The sequence below is a fragment of the Thamnophis elegans genome, chromosome 1 (genome assembly GCF_009769535.1).
Source record: "Thamnophis elegans isolate rThaEle1 chromosome 1, rThaEle1.pri, whole genome shotgun sequence".
Taxonomy (NCBI): Eukaryota; Metazoa; Chordata; class Lepidosauria; order Squamata; family Colubridae; genus Thamnophis; species Thamnophis elegans.
The window spans coordinates 129,755,167-129,771,793 of NC_045541.1; the positions used below are offsets into that span (position 1 = coordinate 129,755,167).

The 16,627-nt window shown below is 36.2% G+C and overlaps 1 protein-coding gene across 1 annotated transcript in view; it reads left to right on the forward strand.

Annotated features, from left to right (window-relative positions):
- Window positions 1-16,627, forward strand: part of TTC6 (tetratricopeptide repeat domain 6) — a 111,487-nt gene that overhangs the window by 11,440 nt on the left and 83,420 nt on the right. The window contains exons 8-10 of the mRNA XM_032213735.1: window positions 195-380; window positions 2,201-2,343; window positions 5,219-5,428. Coding sequence (XP_032069626.1) covers window positions 195-380; window positions 2,201-2,343; window positions 5,219-5,428 — 539 coding nt within the window. The remainder of the gene's footprint in view (window positions 1-194; window positions 381-2,200; window positions 2,344-5,218; window positions 5,429-16,627) is intronic.

Here is a 16,627-nt window from a genome sequence, read left to right on the forward strand (position 1 = left end):
TACCAATTTTAGCTTTTGAAATAATTTATCTGAAAGCCATAAGATGTTCCAATTTTAAGGCATATCTTTATAGTTCTTACTAATTGACTTCATTGTAGAGTTGCATTTGGATTGTTAAAAAATTAGCTCAATTAAAAACAGTTTGTAAATTTCACTGGAATAAAACTAATATCTTGCCCAACATTCTCCCTCAGGTTCCAGATATAGTAATTCAAACTGCTACAAACGAATCAGATTATACTGTTAAAACAGTTTCGCCAGATCAACAAAGCATACATGGAAGTGAATATGATTTATTTTCAGAGGCTGAAGTGTCATTAGAATCAATTGCTGAAAAGTCTAAAAATTTGCTGGATGTCTCTACTGAAGAAAAATCAGAAGTAAGAACAATCATTTTTATTTCCTGTTGAATCATTGAAGGCCCTGCTTGGTCCATACACTATGGCTTAACCCACAGTATGACACCGAGGACCAAGAATGATTCAGGAAGTCTGAGTAAGCATCCACTATGTCCCTGAGTGAAGGGAAAAATAGTCTATTCATGGGGAATTCTGGTGCATAGCAAACATTGGGAGTGCTTACTAGCAGTATGTGAAATATTTTTGTCTTTCCATGGCTTTGCCTTTCTAGAAGGGGCAGGAGAACCTGGCTTCTCAGACCCTGGAATATATTGCCAAAGGGATTAAGCAAACTAAAAGGAGCCTAGGGAGGCTCTGGAATAGTTTCTCATTTCAGTTTCCTTTTCTCTTAGAAGAGCTGATCTCTTATCCCATTATTTAGGAGCCTTTAGTGAAGGATTTGGTAAAAAAAATTAAACTATATAGCTAGAAAACACAATTACATGCTGTTGAAATTATAAATGGCCCCTTAAAAGCTGGTAAAGTTTGCAGAATTGAAGATGTTTCTTCCTGATTGAACATTATGAGTTAGGAAGGTGATATGGTTGTAAAAAGGCAAAAGCAATTTTAGGCGATATCACAGAAGCATCTATTTTATACTGCCTGATAGATTCAATCTCAAGTACTGTGTGCATTACTGGGGTTGACACACAGACAATTGAGATGTTCTTTAACCCCTAGAGAAGATGGGATGAAATCATGGATTTATGTTATAGGAAGGCAGATTGTAGTTGAAGTTAGGAAATTAGTTATTTTTATTTTAAAATGTATGGGCCGTCTACAACAATTCTGAGCATGTACAACAATAACAATTATCATACAATTAAGAAACCCAAATTCTAGAAGAAAGCAATCATTAAGATAATGAGACATCTAGACCTACCACTTACTCATTTCATAGCCTGCGGAAAGCCATGCTTTCAAAGCTCTTGCATAGAGTAGAGACCAGACAGGGGGGATGGTGTTCCAGGTGATAGAGAATAGCAGTAGCAATAGCACTTAGACATATATCACTTTACAGTGCTTTACAGCCCTCTCCAAGCAGTTTACAGAGTCAGCATATTGTGTCCAACAATTTGGGGTCCTCATTTTAACCCACCTCAGGAGGATGGAAGGCCGGGTTAACCTTGAGCCTGGTGAGATTTGAACTGCAAATTGCATAGCTGGCAATCAGAAGGAGCCTGCAGTACTGCATTCTAATCACTGAACCTCCGTGGCTCATGTCCCATCAGATAACACATGGACCTGAATGAGACCTGGAGCATGGCCTGATTGTATAGGGCAGTCAGAAGATGCAGAAGACCAGCTGTCTTTTTAGATAATTTTTTCTTTAATATTAAGAACAGTTCAATGGTAGAACCGCTTATCTGCCAAATATCTTTACTAAATATCTTCAAGCAGAGGACAGATGCTCTTGTGGTTCTTTTTCATAAAGCAAGATGTTAGAATCAGTAGCTTCAATGTAGGTTCCAAGTCTCCAATTCTCTGAATGCTTAATGTACAATTATTTTAATTGTATAATTAAATGATATAATTGTTACATAATTATAATTATGTTTATTCCTAGTAAACAATTAATTTTCTAAGGTGAAATATAAAATCTTAGTTTGTATGTCTATGGTTAAATTAAAGCCTGCTTCAATTTGAAATCTATCTTTGTGTGTATATAAACCAGTTTTTACTATTTTTAGTCTACAAAAAGGCAGACCCAACAACGTCAGATGAAAATCTTAAGAATTTATTTTACGCAAGATTTTCATCACATTCTTAAACAACTTGATTTTATTATTGTCTTCTGATAGGACTTTGCATCTTCAGGCAAGGACTTGATAATACAAGGAAAAGCATTTCCAAAGACTAGACCAGTTCAAACTCACAAAAAGGTAGAAGACCTTCAGTATCAACAACCAGTATCTCTCCTTTCTACATGGACTACAAAGATCAAGTGAGATTAAGATTTCTTTATGTAATGTTACTAATTAATAATATGATTTTATTTTGCATAAGCTTCAGATTGATACAAATCACTTATGAACAAAAATGTATGGCTGATTATAGATCTACAATGATGTTTTAAAAGAAAAAAAAGATAGGCTTAAGATACAGAAGGATCTTGACAGACTTGAACATTGGGCGCTATCTAACAAAATGAAATTCAATGAAAAAAGTAAGGTTCTACATTTAGGCAAGAAAAACAAAATGCACAGGTATAGTATATGTGGTACCTTGCTCAATAGTAATAACTGTGAGAAGAATAATGGAGTCCTAGTGGAGAACCATTTAAATGTAAGCTAGTAGTGGGCAGCAGCTGCCAAAAAGGCCGGCACAGTTCTAGGCTGCATAAACAGAGGGATAGAATCAAGATCACATGAAGTGTTAATACCACTTTATAATGCCTTGGTAAGGCTACACTTGGAATACTGCATCTAGTTTTGGTCGCCACGACGTAAAAAAGATGTGGAGACTCTAGAAAAGTGCAGAGAAGAAGAACAATGATGATTAGGGGACTGGAGGCTAAACATATGCACGAATTGGGTATGTCTAGTTTAATGAAAAGAAGGACTAGGGGAGACATGATAGCAATGTTCCAATATTTCAGGGGCTGCCACAGAGAAGAGGGAGTCAATCTATTATCCAAAGCACTTGATGGCAGAACAAGAAGCAATGGGTGGAAACTAATCAAGGAGAGAAGCAACTAAGGAGAAATTTCCTGACAATTAGAACAATTAATCAGTGGAACAACTTGCCTCCAGAAGTTGTGAATGCTGCAACACTAGAAGTTTTTAAGAAGAGATTGGATAACCATTTGTCAGAAGTGATGTAGGGTTTCCTGCCTAAGCAGTGGGTTGGACTAGAAGGCCTCCAAGGTTCCTTTCTTCTGTTATTCTGTTAACAAGAATTTGACTAAGGCAAGCTACCATGTTTCCCCAAAAGTAAGACAGGGTCTTATTTTCTTTTGACCCCTGAAATAAGCACTTGGCCTTATTTTGGGGGAGATTTTATTATTTTTGAGGTGCAGGAGGTAGTGAGCATGGTCACCTCATGGCTGCTGCTGTGTAGCAATATTTTCAGGGAGGGCTTATTTAGTGCATGTGCTCAATAGCCTGATTGGGCTTATTATCTGGGGAGGTCTTATTTTCAGGGAAACAGGGTAATGTACTCATAATAGCTGTGGTAGAAATATTGGCTGACACACAACATCATTGCTTGTAAATAAGTTCTTTTTCAATATAAGAAATGCATCTTACTAAATATGGTTTGATATTAAACTGATAGGATTTGCCTGATCTTGAGCTTTCATTAGTTTTACTCTCTACTTTTTGCCATATAATATCTTATTGTGGAGTATCCTGAATTACTGTTTCAGTATTTTATGGATGCAGAAAAAGGTGTTTCAAGCTCTGAAAGGTTTTTTTTTGACACGGAAGAGAGGATTTTTATAGACAGGTTTGAAGTTTGTAAATGGTATGACTTTCAGTTAAGTAACGGAGGGTGGACTGAGAGAAAAAGAATGCCAAAGTTTATGAAACAGTCAAATGGCATTTAGGTGACCTTCTGCATGCCATTGCTTATCTGCATTGCTTTAAATGCATTCGGTTGGCAAGATTATATATTAAAACAAATAATGACAGCAGACAATGAGTATTTTACTTTAATAAAAAGTCACTGTCAAATTATCAGCAGTGCAGAAAAAGCATGAATTTGTGGAAAAAGACCTATTGAGTGAGGTTAATGTAGGCCACACACATAGTATTGTTTTTCTTGTCTCTTCTTTCAAAGGATGATAAATAGACTGCTTAAGGAGAGTATGTGTTGTAAAAACACACACCTTTGCCTATAATGTGCTTTAAATATTTTAGGTTTTGCTATGAGTATTTCTATTTTGTTTGCTAAATTAATCTGCTTTTGGAGATCATGTTGGACACTGAAACTAGTTAGATAAATGTAAAAATACTAACAGAATGTGCTAGACATTAATGTTAATGTTTATTCCAGTCACTTGTACAAATATTTTGTAAACGTACAGAGTAGTTCTCAAGTTAAGACAAAACATAAAGATTAGAAAGTAAAGCTGGTTTTATTGCGATTCATACTCTTTGTTTCATAGTTCATCAAACACTTTCACTGAATAGTTTCTCAATTAAGAAAACTCATCTATTATTTAGCAATCTATCTTTTTCATTTTCATTCATTACTGGTTCATTGTGATATATCAGGAGGTTTTCAGTCTTGTCATAACAAACCCAAATGTGATTATCCTTATAGAATAAGGAAAGCTAGTCATCTTTGTTCCCAAAACATGCCAGATTCTGTTTTATTTTGTTATGACAAAGATTTATATAGAGCTGCAATGGGGTTTATACTGTGTGTATGTATATGCATACAGTGTGAAGGAGGGAGGGAGGAAGGGAGGGAGGAAGGGAGAGAGAGAGAGAAGCACACCTTATAAATACAATTATTTATTTTATTCTTTAAAATTGATGGATGTGACCCAAGAAATATTGAAGCATTCATTATATATGGGTAGTATACTATTGTATCCATATTGCTCTGCTGTTTATGAAGGGGTTGATTGTTAATCTAGTGGATCTGTTAGGGATTTGTGGATACATAAAATATGTCTTTCTGGTTTTGTGCAGAAAGATTATTCTAATGAAGAGTATAATTATGGTTGTTCTCTTACGTATACTTAACTTGAGTGAGTCTTAAGAGACTTTTTTTTAAAGTAAATATATTTAAGATGTTAATTGTTGAAGAGTTGCTTTATAGTCAATATATACTTACATAAGCTGTTGATATGATCTTTATTTTCCCCCCAGAGATGTGGATTACCCACTTATTCATCTTCTATGTACCACTTCTCCTGGATTTGTGTTGCCTAGAAATCTGCAGCTAGTTTCTAGAGTCCATCATACTCTAGACAAAAGTGGTCATGGTATTTCATTACCACCTATTAATTTTGACTGCCATAATTCTGAAGAACTATTCCCAGAAACTGCTGCATTTGAGGAAAAAAAATTCAGAGAAAGGTAAGCATTTAGTACATTGTGAAATGCTTATATTTATCAGAATAATACAGCTACATAATAAGTGATTTCTCCCCTATAACTTGTATCCTGATAATTCTGATTTCATTTACCCGTATAAAGGGTGAATGAAATCAGAATTGACCAAACTATCATTAATTTCAACAATTGCATAATTAAATATACAATTTGCATAGTATCTCTTATTTTAATATTTAATCTTATTCAATATGACTCCTGTGAAGCAAGATGTGGAAATGTCTATCTGCCCATTCATCCATCCAAATGGGGTTTGCACTACTCAGGTAACCCTGAGGACACAGATAAACCTCCAAGTGACCTCAGTGACTCTAAAAGGATGCAAATTACCAGCTGTCAGCAAGGAATATAAATCCTGTCAGAGCTGGAGAAGCTTTTTGGATGAGAAGTGAAATGTTTTCACTTTCTATCCAAGAAGTGGAAGGAAAATAAGAAAGTCTAGTTGCATCTTGAAAAAGCAACTTTGAGAAAATCATGACCTGGATGACTGAGAATCTCCATAGATGTTTATACTAATTGCACTATTCAAGTTTACACAGATGTAGGGCTTTCATCATCAAAGAATCTTATTAATGTGCCATAGGAGACCTATTTCATAAAATGCACTTTTAGGATTGCTAGCCCAGACTTTTGGAAAAGATGTTTTGAGGATTTAAGTTTCTGATGAAACGCCATTCCTTTTTCTAATTTATCTGTTTACAGTATCTAGCCTCTTTCTTCTTCTCTCTCCTCCTCTCCCCCCTTCCCTTTCCCTCTCCCTCTCCCTCTCTCTATGGCTTAAAATTCAATTCCCAATTTTTTTTTAAATGGCAGAAATCTTTTGGATCTTTGGGGGAAAATGGGTGGGCCATCACTGCTCCTTTAATGTGCAATATACATCCTGCTGCCTATTAATGCAAATTGCTGATCACTAGCATCTGATCAATTTGCATTTCAGGAGTGCTACTTTATTCCCAAGCATAAAGGGCACCAACACATGAAACCTTTCTAAATGGTGGCACGGATGCTTTCCCATGGGCAAGCCTACCTGGCATCTAAATTAGTATATGTTCAGTGTGAAGTCAACATTTTTGTTAATATTCCAGGAATTTTGAATTATTTTAAATCAAGGTGAACTTGATTTGCTCCACAAGAGAGGGCAAAATAATATTGCCACCACTTGGATCAACTGGAATCACAGATTTCCAACTTTCATTAAAAAGAGTTTGTATCTTAAGAGTGTCTAAAATATGGAAAAAAATACAGTAATTTCTCTCTCTGATTTTGTTACAATCTTTTTCCTGCCTTTCATTTTTTGAGGAGCAAATGAATGAACAGTCTTAATAATGTATGACACACAGAAGAAATGAGTGTTATGTTATGTAAATAATTCAGCAATTCAGACTTTTGTTACAGCTCTGACTGGAATAGTTTTGTGGTAGTTTCTATGCAAACAGTGTTGTGAGTTTGGAGTGGGAGTTTTTCATACTTTTACACATCTGCATTTATACACAATACAGGCAGTAATCCAGTTGATATGTATTCAGCTGAAGTCTATCATTGTTTATGGCCATTTTGCAAACAGTAGGATGGTGACTAAAACCAATTTATGCTAGTCTTAATATTGTCATATTCTCCTGCTTTTCTTTAAGGAAGTCAAAGTATATTTTGGAATTGAAGTGCTGGGTGGATTTGTAGTACATTTGTAAAGTGTTAAACAAGACCACATGTTGCATTTTCTTTTTTTGCTTGCAGCAGACTCAAAAATGTCCATTAGAACTACAATGTTGGGGGAAAATGTGAGAAAATATGCATTGAGTCATGATTTAAACCCCTGAGTTTTGTACATCCATCTTGATATCAGATGCATGTAGTTACAGGTGAAACTCGAAAAACTAGAATATCGTGCAAAAGTTCATTTATTTCAGTAATGAAACTTAAAAGGTGAAACACCTTAAAAGGTGAGATAGACTCATTACATGCAAAGCAAGATAGTTCAAGCTGTGATTTGTCATAATTGTGATGATTATGGCTTACAACTCATGAAAACCCCAAATCCACAATCTCAGAAAATTAGAATATTGTGAAAAGGTGCAATATTCTAGGCTCAAAGTGTCCCACTCTAATCAGCTAATTAAGCCATAACACTTGCAAAGGGTACCTGAGCCTTTAAATGGTCTCTAAGTCTCAGTAGGAATCACAATCATGGAAAAGACTGCTGACCTGACAGTTGTGCAGAAAACTATCATTGACACCCTCCATAAGGAGGGAAAGCCTCAAAAGGTAATTGCAAAATAAGTTGGATGTTCCCAAAGTGATGTATCAAAGCACATTAATAGAAAGTTATGTGGAAGGGAAAAGTGTGGGATAAAAAGGTGCACAAGCAGCAGGGATGACCGCAGCCTGGAGTGGATTGTCAGGAAAAGGCCATTCAAAAGTGTTGGAGACTTTCACAAGGAGTGGACTGAGGCTGGAGTCAGTGCATCAAGAGCCACCGCACACAGATGGATCCTGGACATGGGCTTCAAATGTCGTATTCTTCTTGTCAAGCCGCTCCTGAACAACAAACAACATCAGAAGCGTCTTACCTGAGCTAAAGAAAAACAGACCTGGTCTGTTGCTCAGTGGTCCAAAGTCCTCTTTTCTGATGAGAGCAACTTTTGCATCTCATTTGGAAACCAAGGACCCAGAATAGGGAGGAAGAATGGAGAGGCACACACTGCAAGATGCTTGAAGTCCAATGTGAAGTTTCCACAGTCTGTGTTGATTTGGGGAGCCATGTCATCTGCTGTTGTTGGTCCACTGTGCTTCATTAAGTCCAGGGTCAATGCAGCCATCTACCAGGAGATTTTGGAGCACTTCATGCTTCCTTCTGCAGATGAGCTTTATGAGGATGCTGACTTCATTTTCAAGCAGGACTTGGCACCTGCCCACATTGCCAAAAGCACCAAAACCTGGTTCAATGACCATGGGATTACTGTGCTTGATTAGCCAGCAAACTCGCCTGACCTGAACCCTACAGAGAATCTATGAAGCATTGCCAAGAGAAAGATGAGAGACATGAGACCGAACAATGCAGAAGAGCTGAAGGCCACTATTGAAGCATCCTGGTCTTCCATAACTCCTCAGCAGTGCCATAGGCTGATAGCTTCCACGCCACGCCGCATTGAGGTAGTAATTGCTGCAAAAGGGGCCCAAACCAAGTACTGAGTACATATGCATGCTTATACTTTTCAGAGGTCCGATATTGTTCTATATACAATCCTTGTTTTATTGATTGCATGTAATAATCTAATTTTTTGAGATTGTGGATTTGGGGTTTTCATGAGCTGTAAGCCATAATCATCACAATTATGACAAATCATGGTTGAACTATCTTGCTTTGCATATAATGAGTCTATCTCATATATTAGTTTCACCTTTTAAGTTGCTTTACTGAAATAAATGAACTTTTGCATGATATTCTAATTTTTCGAGTTTCACCTGTAGATCACAGGTTTTGGATCATGTTAGGGTGCACATCATTATTACTACCTTTCCTTTCCTTTTCCCCTTGCCCTGCCCCCCCAAATACTTCAGTATTCCTGTGAAATTCCTGAGAATCTAATGTGTTACGGTACTTACAGAGCAGAGACTGAGGTGGTGGCAAGATAGACCAAGTGGCATTATACAATTGAAGTAAGTTAGGAAAGAATATATTTATGAGATGTATATCCTTTTATTCTCCAAAAGTACTGTCTAGACATGTAGTGAATTTTGATCTGCTTTTTGACCAGGAACACCTTTCTCATCAGGTTTAAACATTAATTTATTTCCTTTATTCAATCCATGATATCAACTACTCTTTGAATATTTGAATGGCTTCCTGTATTTCAGCTTTTAAGAAATGTATACATAGGCAGAAAGAAATAATTAGGAATCCCAAATTTAATCCATGAAAAGAAAGGACAGATTTTGAAGTCACTTCTCAAGGTCAGGCTGTTCTATTATGGTAGATTTCTGCCCACACTTCTTCATTACCACAAACACACAAATTGGTAATGTAGCCAGGTAAATATTTGCCATAGGCAATATTAGGTATTGATATTTAATTGTGTCATGAGGTGAAGATTTTCAAATATATACTTGAAAGATTTACACAGAATTAAATTCAAATAAAATCCAAATAAATTTTAAAAGTTAAAGAAATGGACTGAAAGTAACAATGAAATTTAACACAGGGGAGTACAAAGTACAATAGTACAAAGATTGTAAGAAGCAAAAAATTAAGTGTAGAGATACAACATAAAAGATATCTGGCTGGATATTTGTGAAAAAGAGTGAGCGATTACAAATTGAATATGAGTCAGCACTGAATTGGACTCATTTCTTAAATAGATGTGTATGTAAAAAAGGCAAATCCAATTTTAGACTGCATCATCAGAAATCTAGTTTTCAAATCATTGGATATAACAGTTTAGGACATTCCTGAAAACCCGATGGTGAGCTGATATCTTGCTGGCTTTTGTTGGCTAGCAGGACAGGTTTTGAGAAGGGAATTACCGCTTGATGCTGGATTGAAGCAGGCATAATCACCCCAGAACAAAGGAGAGATCATTGAGGTCATCCATGTGACTCCAAACAGTGACTCCTCATGAGTAGACTGTGGAAACTTCTCTTTTTATGGTCAGTTTATGAGTAGGGTGGCTGAGAGTAGGTATGCATCAACCCACACTTACAAACCAGACTTTACAGACTGCTTGACCAAAGCTAATATCTTGATTACTTTTTGGATTTTTTTTCCATATTGGAGAAATTAAGATTAGCCAGGTTTTCTTGCATTTATTGGGTGAGTTTCTGCCTTCATAAAAGATGACGGTATAAATTTGATTTCAAAAGTTTTAAAAATATATTATTTTTTGGACTATTCAGTGAAAGGTGCTTAATATAAAGCTTTTAGAAAGTTAATAACAAATTAAGGGAGAAGAGGGCTTTGGATTGTTTTGAATTATTTGGAAGATCTTTTCTCATGAGGAAATGTTGATTGCAGTCACATTTTTTTAATGATAGGGAGATTGTGAAGACTGAGAAATAGAGCCAGAATCTCAAAGGTGCTTTTCAAAAGGCAACTGGACTTTCTTGCTTTTTTTACTTGAAAACATTTCACTTCTGATCCAAGAAGCTTCTTCAGTTCTGTTTGAATGGTGGGGAATAGGAAGATAGACCCAGAAAATAAAGAAAATGGAGCAGAAATCCCTAGTGCAAACTTTTGAATACCTTCCAGCCAAGTTTTGGAACAAAATGGATCAAATGCTTGAAAAAATTGGTAGAACATGTTTTGAGGAATGAGTTGCAATGAATGCCTATAAAATCAATTTTAAAGTGACTTAAATATAATACAAATGGATCTGATGGATGACTCATTTTCTAAGAGATGAAGAAATATTAAACCAGGAAATTGATCTGGATATTTTTTCTTCTTCTAAGATAATCCCTCATCTCTTCTAAGAATTTGAAGGACTTTTTTTTAGAAGCAATTAACAAAAAATAACTTTTTTATTGATACACAAGAAAACTGTTAAAGTTCTGAAGGATTTTTGTTTTGAAACACAGACTAACAAGAAGCTGCCCCTGAGACTTATTTTTAAAAGGGTTAAAGAATATTTTTTTATCAATTACGCAGAGAAGTGGTGAGCTTCCTTTCATTGAATGTGTTCAGATAGAGCAGTGTTTCTCAACCTTGGCGACTTTAAGTTCTGTGGACTTCAACTCCCAGAATTCCCTAGCTGTTGGCTGGGGGATTCTGGGAGTTGAAGTCCACAGGACTTAAAGTCACCAAGGTTGAGAAACACTGAGATAGAGGGTGCAGTAGATAGCCATTTCATTTGGGTCCTTCACTAATCTGGGGTAGACTCTATAGGTAAATGGCATCTTCCAACTCTATTATTCTATAGTTTTTCAACAACTCTTACTAGCAGAGCAGTTTGTTAGTTTGCTTACTATTATATCCCTGATATTGCCTGCATGGAATGTTCAAAGCTTTGCTGGCTGGGGAATTCTGGGAGTTGAAGTCGACACAGATGGCCAAGGTTGAGAAACACTGAATAGGCTTTTGCATCTTCTTTTCTGGGGAAATACTAATTGCAGTTATTATTAAACAATAATACTAGAGATAAATGATGACCAGAGTTACAGAAGTGACATACTCTGAATTGATTTGAGTATAACCATCTTGTGTAAGAATTCTATTTTGCCATACTATTATTGTTGTTTTAGTTACCGAAATAGGGAATTTTATCATCCTTTCTTTGGTAACAGAGCTAATGGATTACCAGTAGAGGTCACTGTTGTAATGTCCAAATGAGGTGCGGATAATATATGCATGCCAAGGAAGTCATCAAGTTAAATGTTATATAAGGCAGAGGAAAGGAATGAGAAATAATGAGCAAAAGAAATTAAATGTAAGCTAAATAAAAAACAAATCTAACTAAATCTATTTTATATATTATTGTATCATACTTTATTATTCTTGCAAAACATCCCCCTTTCCACTATGTCTGTACAAGTATTCCTCGGTTTACAACAGTTCATTTAGTGACTTTTTGAAGTTACAATGGCACTGAAAAAAGTGACCTATGACCGATTTTCATGTTGCAGCATTCCCAAGTTCACAAGATCAAAATTCAGAAGTTTGGCAAATTGATTCATATTTATGACAGTTGCAGGGTCATGTGAGCAATGTTTGTGGCCTTTTGACAAAGTCAATGGGGAAGCCAGATTCACTTAGCAACTGTGAAAAGAAAGGTCATAAAATGAGGCAAAATTCACATAAGAAATGTCTTACTTAGCAACAAAAAATTTGGGCTCCATTATGTAAGTTGAGGACTATCTGTACATACATTTCTTCATAAACATGTCCTCATATGTCTTCATACACTGCTTTTCAGTTTGAGGGAATCATCAACTCCATCCAGCCATGACTTTTGCAGGTTTTCCCTTGTCCTCAAGCCAGTCACTCTTGCTTCACATATTGATTTTGCATTCAGGCCTTATATGTTATATATAACAATGTTATAAACTGACTGGAATCAACTTTAGAGAAATAACCTCTGTAACAAAATATCCCTCACCCTGAAACCCCAAAGCCAGTCTTAATATACTGTGATTGACAGTATCAGAAACTGCTGAGAGACGAGGAGCTGGAGGATAGCTCCAGCAAAGGTTATTGACAAGCCCAAAAAATGCTGTCTTCAAATTGTACCCTGGCTGAAACGAGTTCAGATAATCTGTTTCCTCCAGGATCCTCTGTACTGCTATTCAACCACCATCTCAGTGTTCTTAATGGAGACTGAGCTACAGTTGTTCAGGATTCCTGGATCCAGTGACAGCTTCTTGAGGAGAGGTGCACCATCATCTCATTTAAGGCTAATGGAACACTGATCTCCATGATGTCATCTTGAATATGCATTTTTACTTGCATTCAATTAGAGGATTTCTTCAACTTCGTCCAGCTGTACTCCAGCTTTCTCTTCTGTTTTAAATATGTTTTAAAGACATCTTGTCCAATTCTGTATGCTGGTTTCTAATGTAAGGGAAATACCATTGTTATTTAGAATTTGTTCACTATACCTCTTCGCTTTCACTTCACTTTCTTAGTTAAAGAAAATTAGAATAATACATTTGAGAATAACATGGCTGGTATCTTATATCTTCATTTTACACTGAGAAAAAATGACTCAGAGAAGTTCTATTTGCTGGCTGAGACATTTTATATAGCAGCCACACAAGCCTAGAAAAAAGTATGAGTGCTGTTGTGATTTGTATCAATTCCTGTGCATTGCAAAACCCCTCTTTTCATGGCTTGAATGTAAGAAATGAATTTGGAGAAACTGGGTAAAGGAAAGGATGATCACAATGCGATTTATCCCTGCAGTATCAAATAATATTGAACAACAGAATTGAAAATGATGATATCTGGAATCAAAATAGGCTAAAACACTAACAATTTGAGCTATGCAGAAGACAACACTTTATTAATTGGAAACAAAGACTTAGAAGATGTATTTCATGAAAACAAAAATGGGGGGAAACAGTTAACGTTAAATATAGCATACTTAGTGATCTTAATGGTGAAAAAATGAAAAAAAAATGAAGGTGTTAATTTTTTTATTTTCTTGAGGGGAGAAATAAAAGGACAAACCTGGACAAGTGAAGAAGAATAAGGATATTTCTTTCTGGTGGTAATAAGTGGAGAAAGAGTGAATTAAGAAAAACACAGATTGTAAGAACTAATCAATATTGAGTCAAACAAAAACTGTTTCCTTGAAGTGATGACAACAAGGAGAAACTCACATGCTTTGGGCATGTGACATAAGCAGATGATAGACTGGAAATAACTATTACATTTGGTGTAATTGAGGAGAAGTACAAGAGAAAGGCAATGGACAAGATGGATGGCAAATACAAAGAGATTACAGTGCCATAGATGGAAGAAATATGCACTATTGTCAGAGAAAGTTTGAGGCTCTAGAGCATCTAACAGCTATAGGAGCTTCAGATTTACGTGGTAGTTGACTCTCATCTACATTGTCAAACTGTTCTAAAATCACAGTTGTGGTAACTCCAGCTAAGATATTGTTTGCTTGATTTTTTTCCTGAAATTGAGTTATGCAAAAGGAATAAATTAATAACATAGCTGGGGTATCCTATATAGTACAGCTTTAGTCAGTGGCTGAAATTTTGCCTTATATTGACAGAAGAGTCATTTCTCAGTGTTACTTATTAACTCATATTTAGAAGAAAACTTGACAAATCTTTACTTATATCCACTAATGTACATGCTCTAATTTGGCTGGGGAAGAGGGACCCTGAATGAATGTTGTATGGTGGGCATTATAAATAACCCAACAGCTGGAGAGGAGGAGCCAATGTCACGACGAGACGACGTGCGATCTCATTGCTCTGAGATAGCCGCCGATACTTTATATCGCTGGGTGGTCCAAGCGGACCAGGAGAAGTTCTTCTAGCTGGCGACAAAAGCACAGCCCCTAGGCTGATGAAGTTGGGGCGGCTCTGAAACAGAAGGATACAGAAAGAGAAAGTGTTTTCAGCTGGGGAGGATTTTTTACCGTTTTAAAAGAGACTGCCTATAGAAAACTTGAAGTTAATTTAAATTTGAGAATAGAAGAACTAAGCGGCGGAATTAAGCTTTGAATGGTTTTGGACAGTGGGTTATCTTACTTTTTAAATGCTATTTTCATGGATGGAATTTATGCAAGCCTTTTAAAACGAATGGATTAAGTTTTCTTCTTCTATCTTTATTATTATTATTTGTTGCAACCTATGGACTAAAATTCTCCTTCATTACTGCATATGTTTTTCCCTTTTCTCTATTTCATTCAAGAATTTGACTTTTTTAAAACTTGGAATTAAAAAGATACAAAAGGCAACAAAGAAAATTGTAACAACAGAGGGAAAGACGACACTGCTACTCGGAGGCTGGAGGTTTGTGTATTGGAAACAAAACACTTTTACTTTCCTCACTAATTATTCTGGCTTGGCATTTCAAGGTCTCACTGTTTTGTCTATAGAGAATGATAAGAAGAAAAGCATACAGATGTTCCTTTGAAGTATATCTTTAACCAGAGAAAAGTGAAAATAAGACCTTATTGTGAATTTATGCTTAATCTTGTAAAAACCTTCCAAGCCAGAGCAGCAGTGTTTGTCAGCTGGAGATAATGGCACAATCTCAATAGCAGAAAGAAATTTTAAGTTTGCAAAAGATATTGTTAGAAATTCAGAAATTATCACATACATTTGGAGGATGGAGAAGAAGTTGCAAAATCTAGAGCATCTAACAGTAAAATATGATGAAGAAGTTGGAGATGTTTACCAAGTGGAAAAAGTGGAGGTTAAAGTCCTAAAAACCGAAGAGAAAATGACCACAAAGAAATTAAATCCGCTGATATCTATGGTGATTGGTTTGTGTTTGGAAATGGAAAGAGTGGAATACGGAAAGAGGAATTAAATGGAGGGGAACTCTACCCCAGATGGAAGATACAGAAGAAGAAAAAATAAAAGAATTTATGGATTTAAAGAGAGACATTTTATTATCAATAACATTGAAAACACCACTGACAATTAAAGATAAGCTGGTCAAGGAAACAGAAGAAGGGCATCAAAATTACATGAGAGACCTAATAAGCAATGAGTTGCAAAGAGGAGTCCATACAAATTTGATTAAGGAGATGATTAGAGGACTGATACCACAAATGGCAGAAGACATGAGATTGTTTTGCTACTGGAAAGATACAGGTTGATAGATGAAAGTGTATAATCTAAAACTAGTTAAACTTAGTGAAATTTAGTGACAATAGATATAGTTAAATAAATAATTGATAATGATAATAATGTATACATATGTATTGCTATGATGAGTAATAATTGGATATGAATATTGAATGGTACCTATGAAAGGAAGATTAGAAATTTTTTGGTTATATATAAAGGTTAATAAAAAAGAACTAAGTTAAATTTTAGTTAGACTACTGTAACGCTCTCTACATGGGGCTGCCCTTGAAGAGTACCAGGAGGCTTCAATTGGTCCAGAATGCAGCTGTGTGGGTTATCATGGGAGCACCTAGGTGCTCCCTAGGTGCTCCCATGTTGCACCCCTTTTAGGCAGCCTGCACTGGTTGCCAGTTGTCTTCCGGGTGCGATTCAAGGTACTAATTATGACCTTCAAAGCGCTCCATGGCTTAGGCCCAGGATACCTGCGAGACCACCTACTGTCACCGGTAGCCTCCCACCATCCAGTGCTATCCCACAGAGTTGGCCTCCTCAGGGTGTCGTCAGCCAGAGAGTGTTGGCTAGTGACCCCCAGGGGGAGAGCTTTCTCTGTGGGAGCGCTTTCCCTCTGGAATGAGCTGCCCCCAGAGCTTCGTATAATCCCCAACCTCCGGTCCTTTTGACGCGACCTAAAAAGTTGGCTTTTCCAGCAAGCCAGCCTGGCCTGAACAAAACAAAACAAATGATTGATTATTGTTAATTTTAATCAAATTTCTTTTAAAAATGTTATTGTTAAGCTAAATTGGGTTTGTTTTTTGGATATTCTATTTAATTTTTTTAAACTTTTGTGTTTGTTTTTTTTAATGTTGTACGCCACCCTGAGTCCTTGGGAGAAGGGCGGTATATAAATCCAATAAA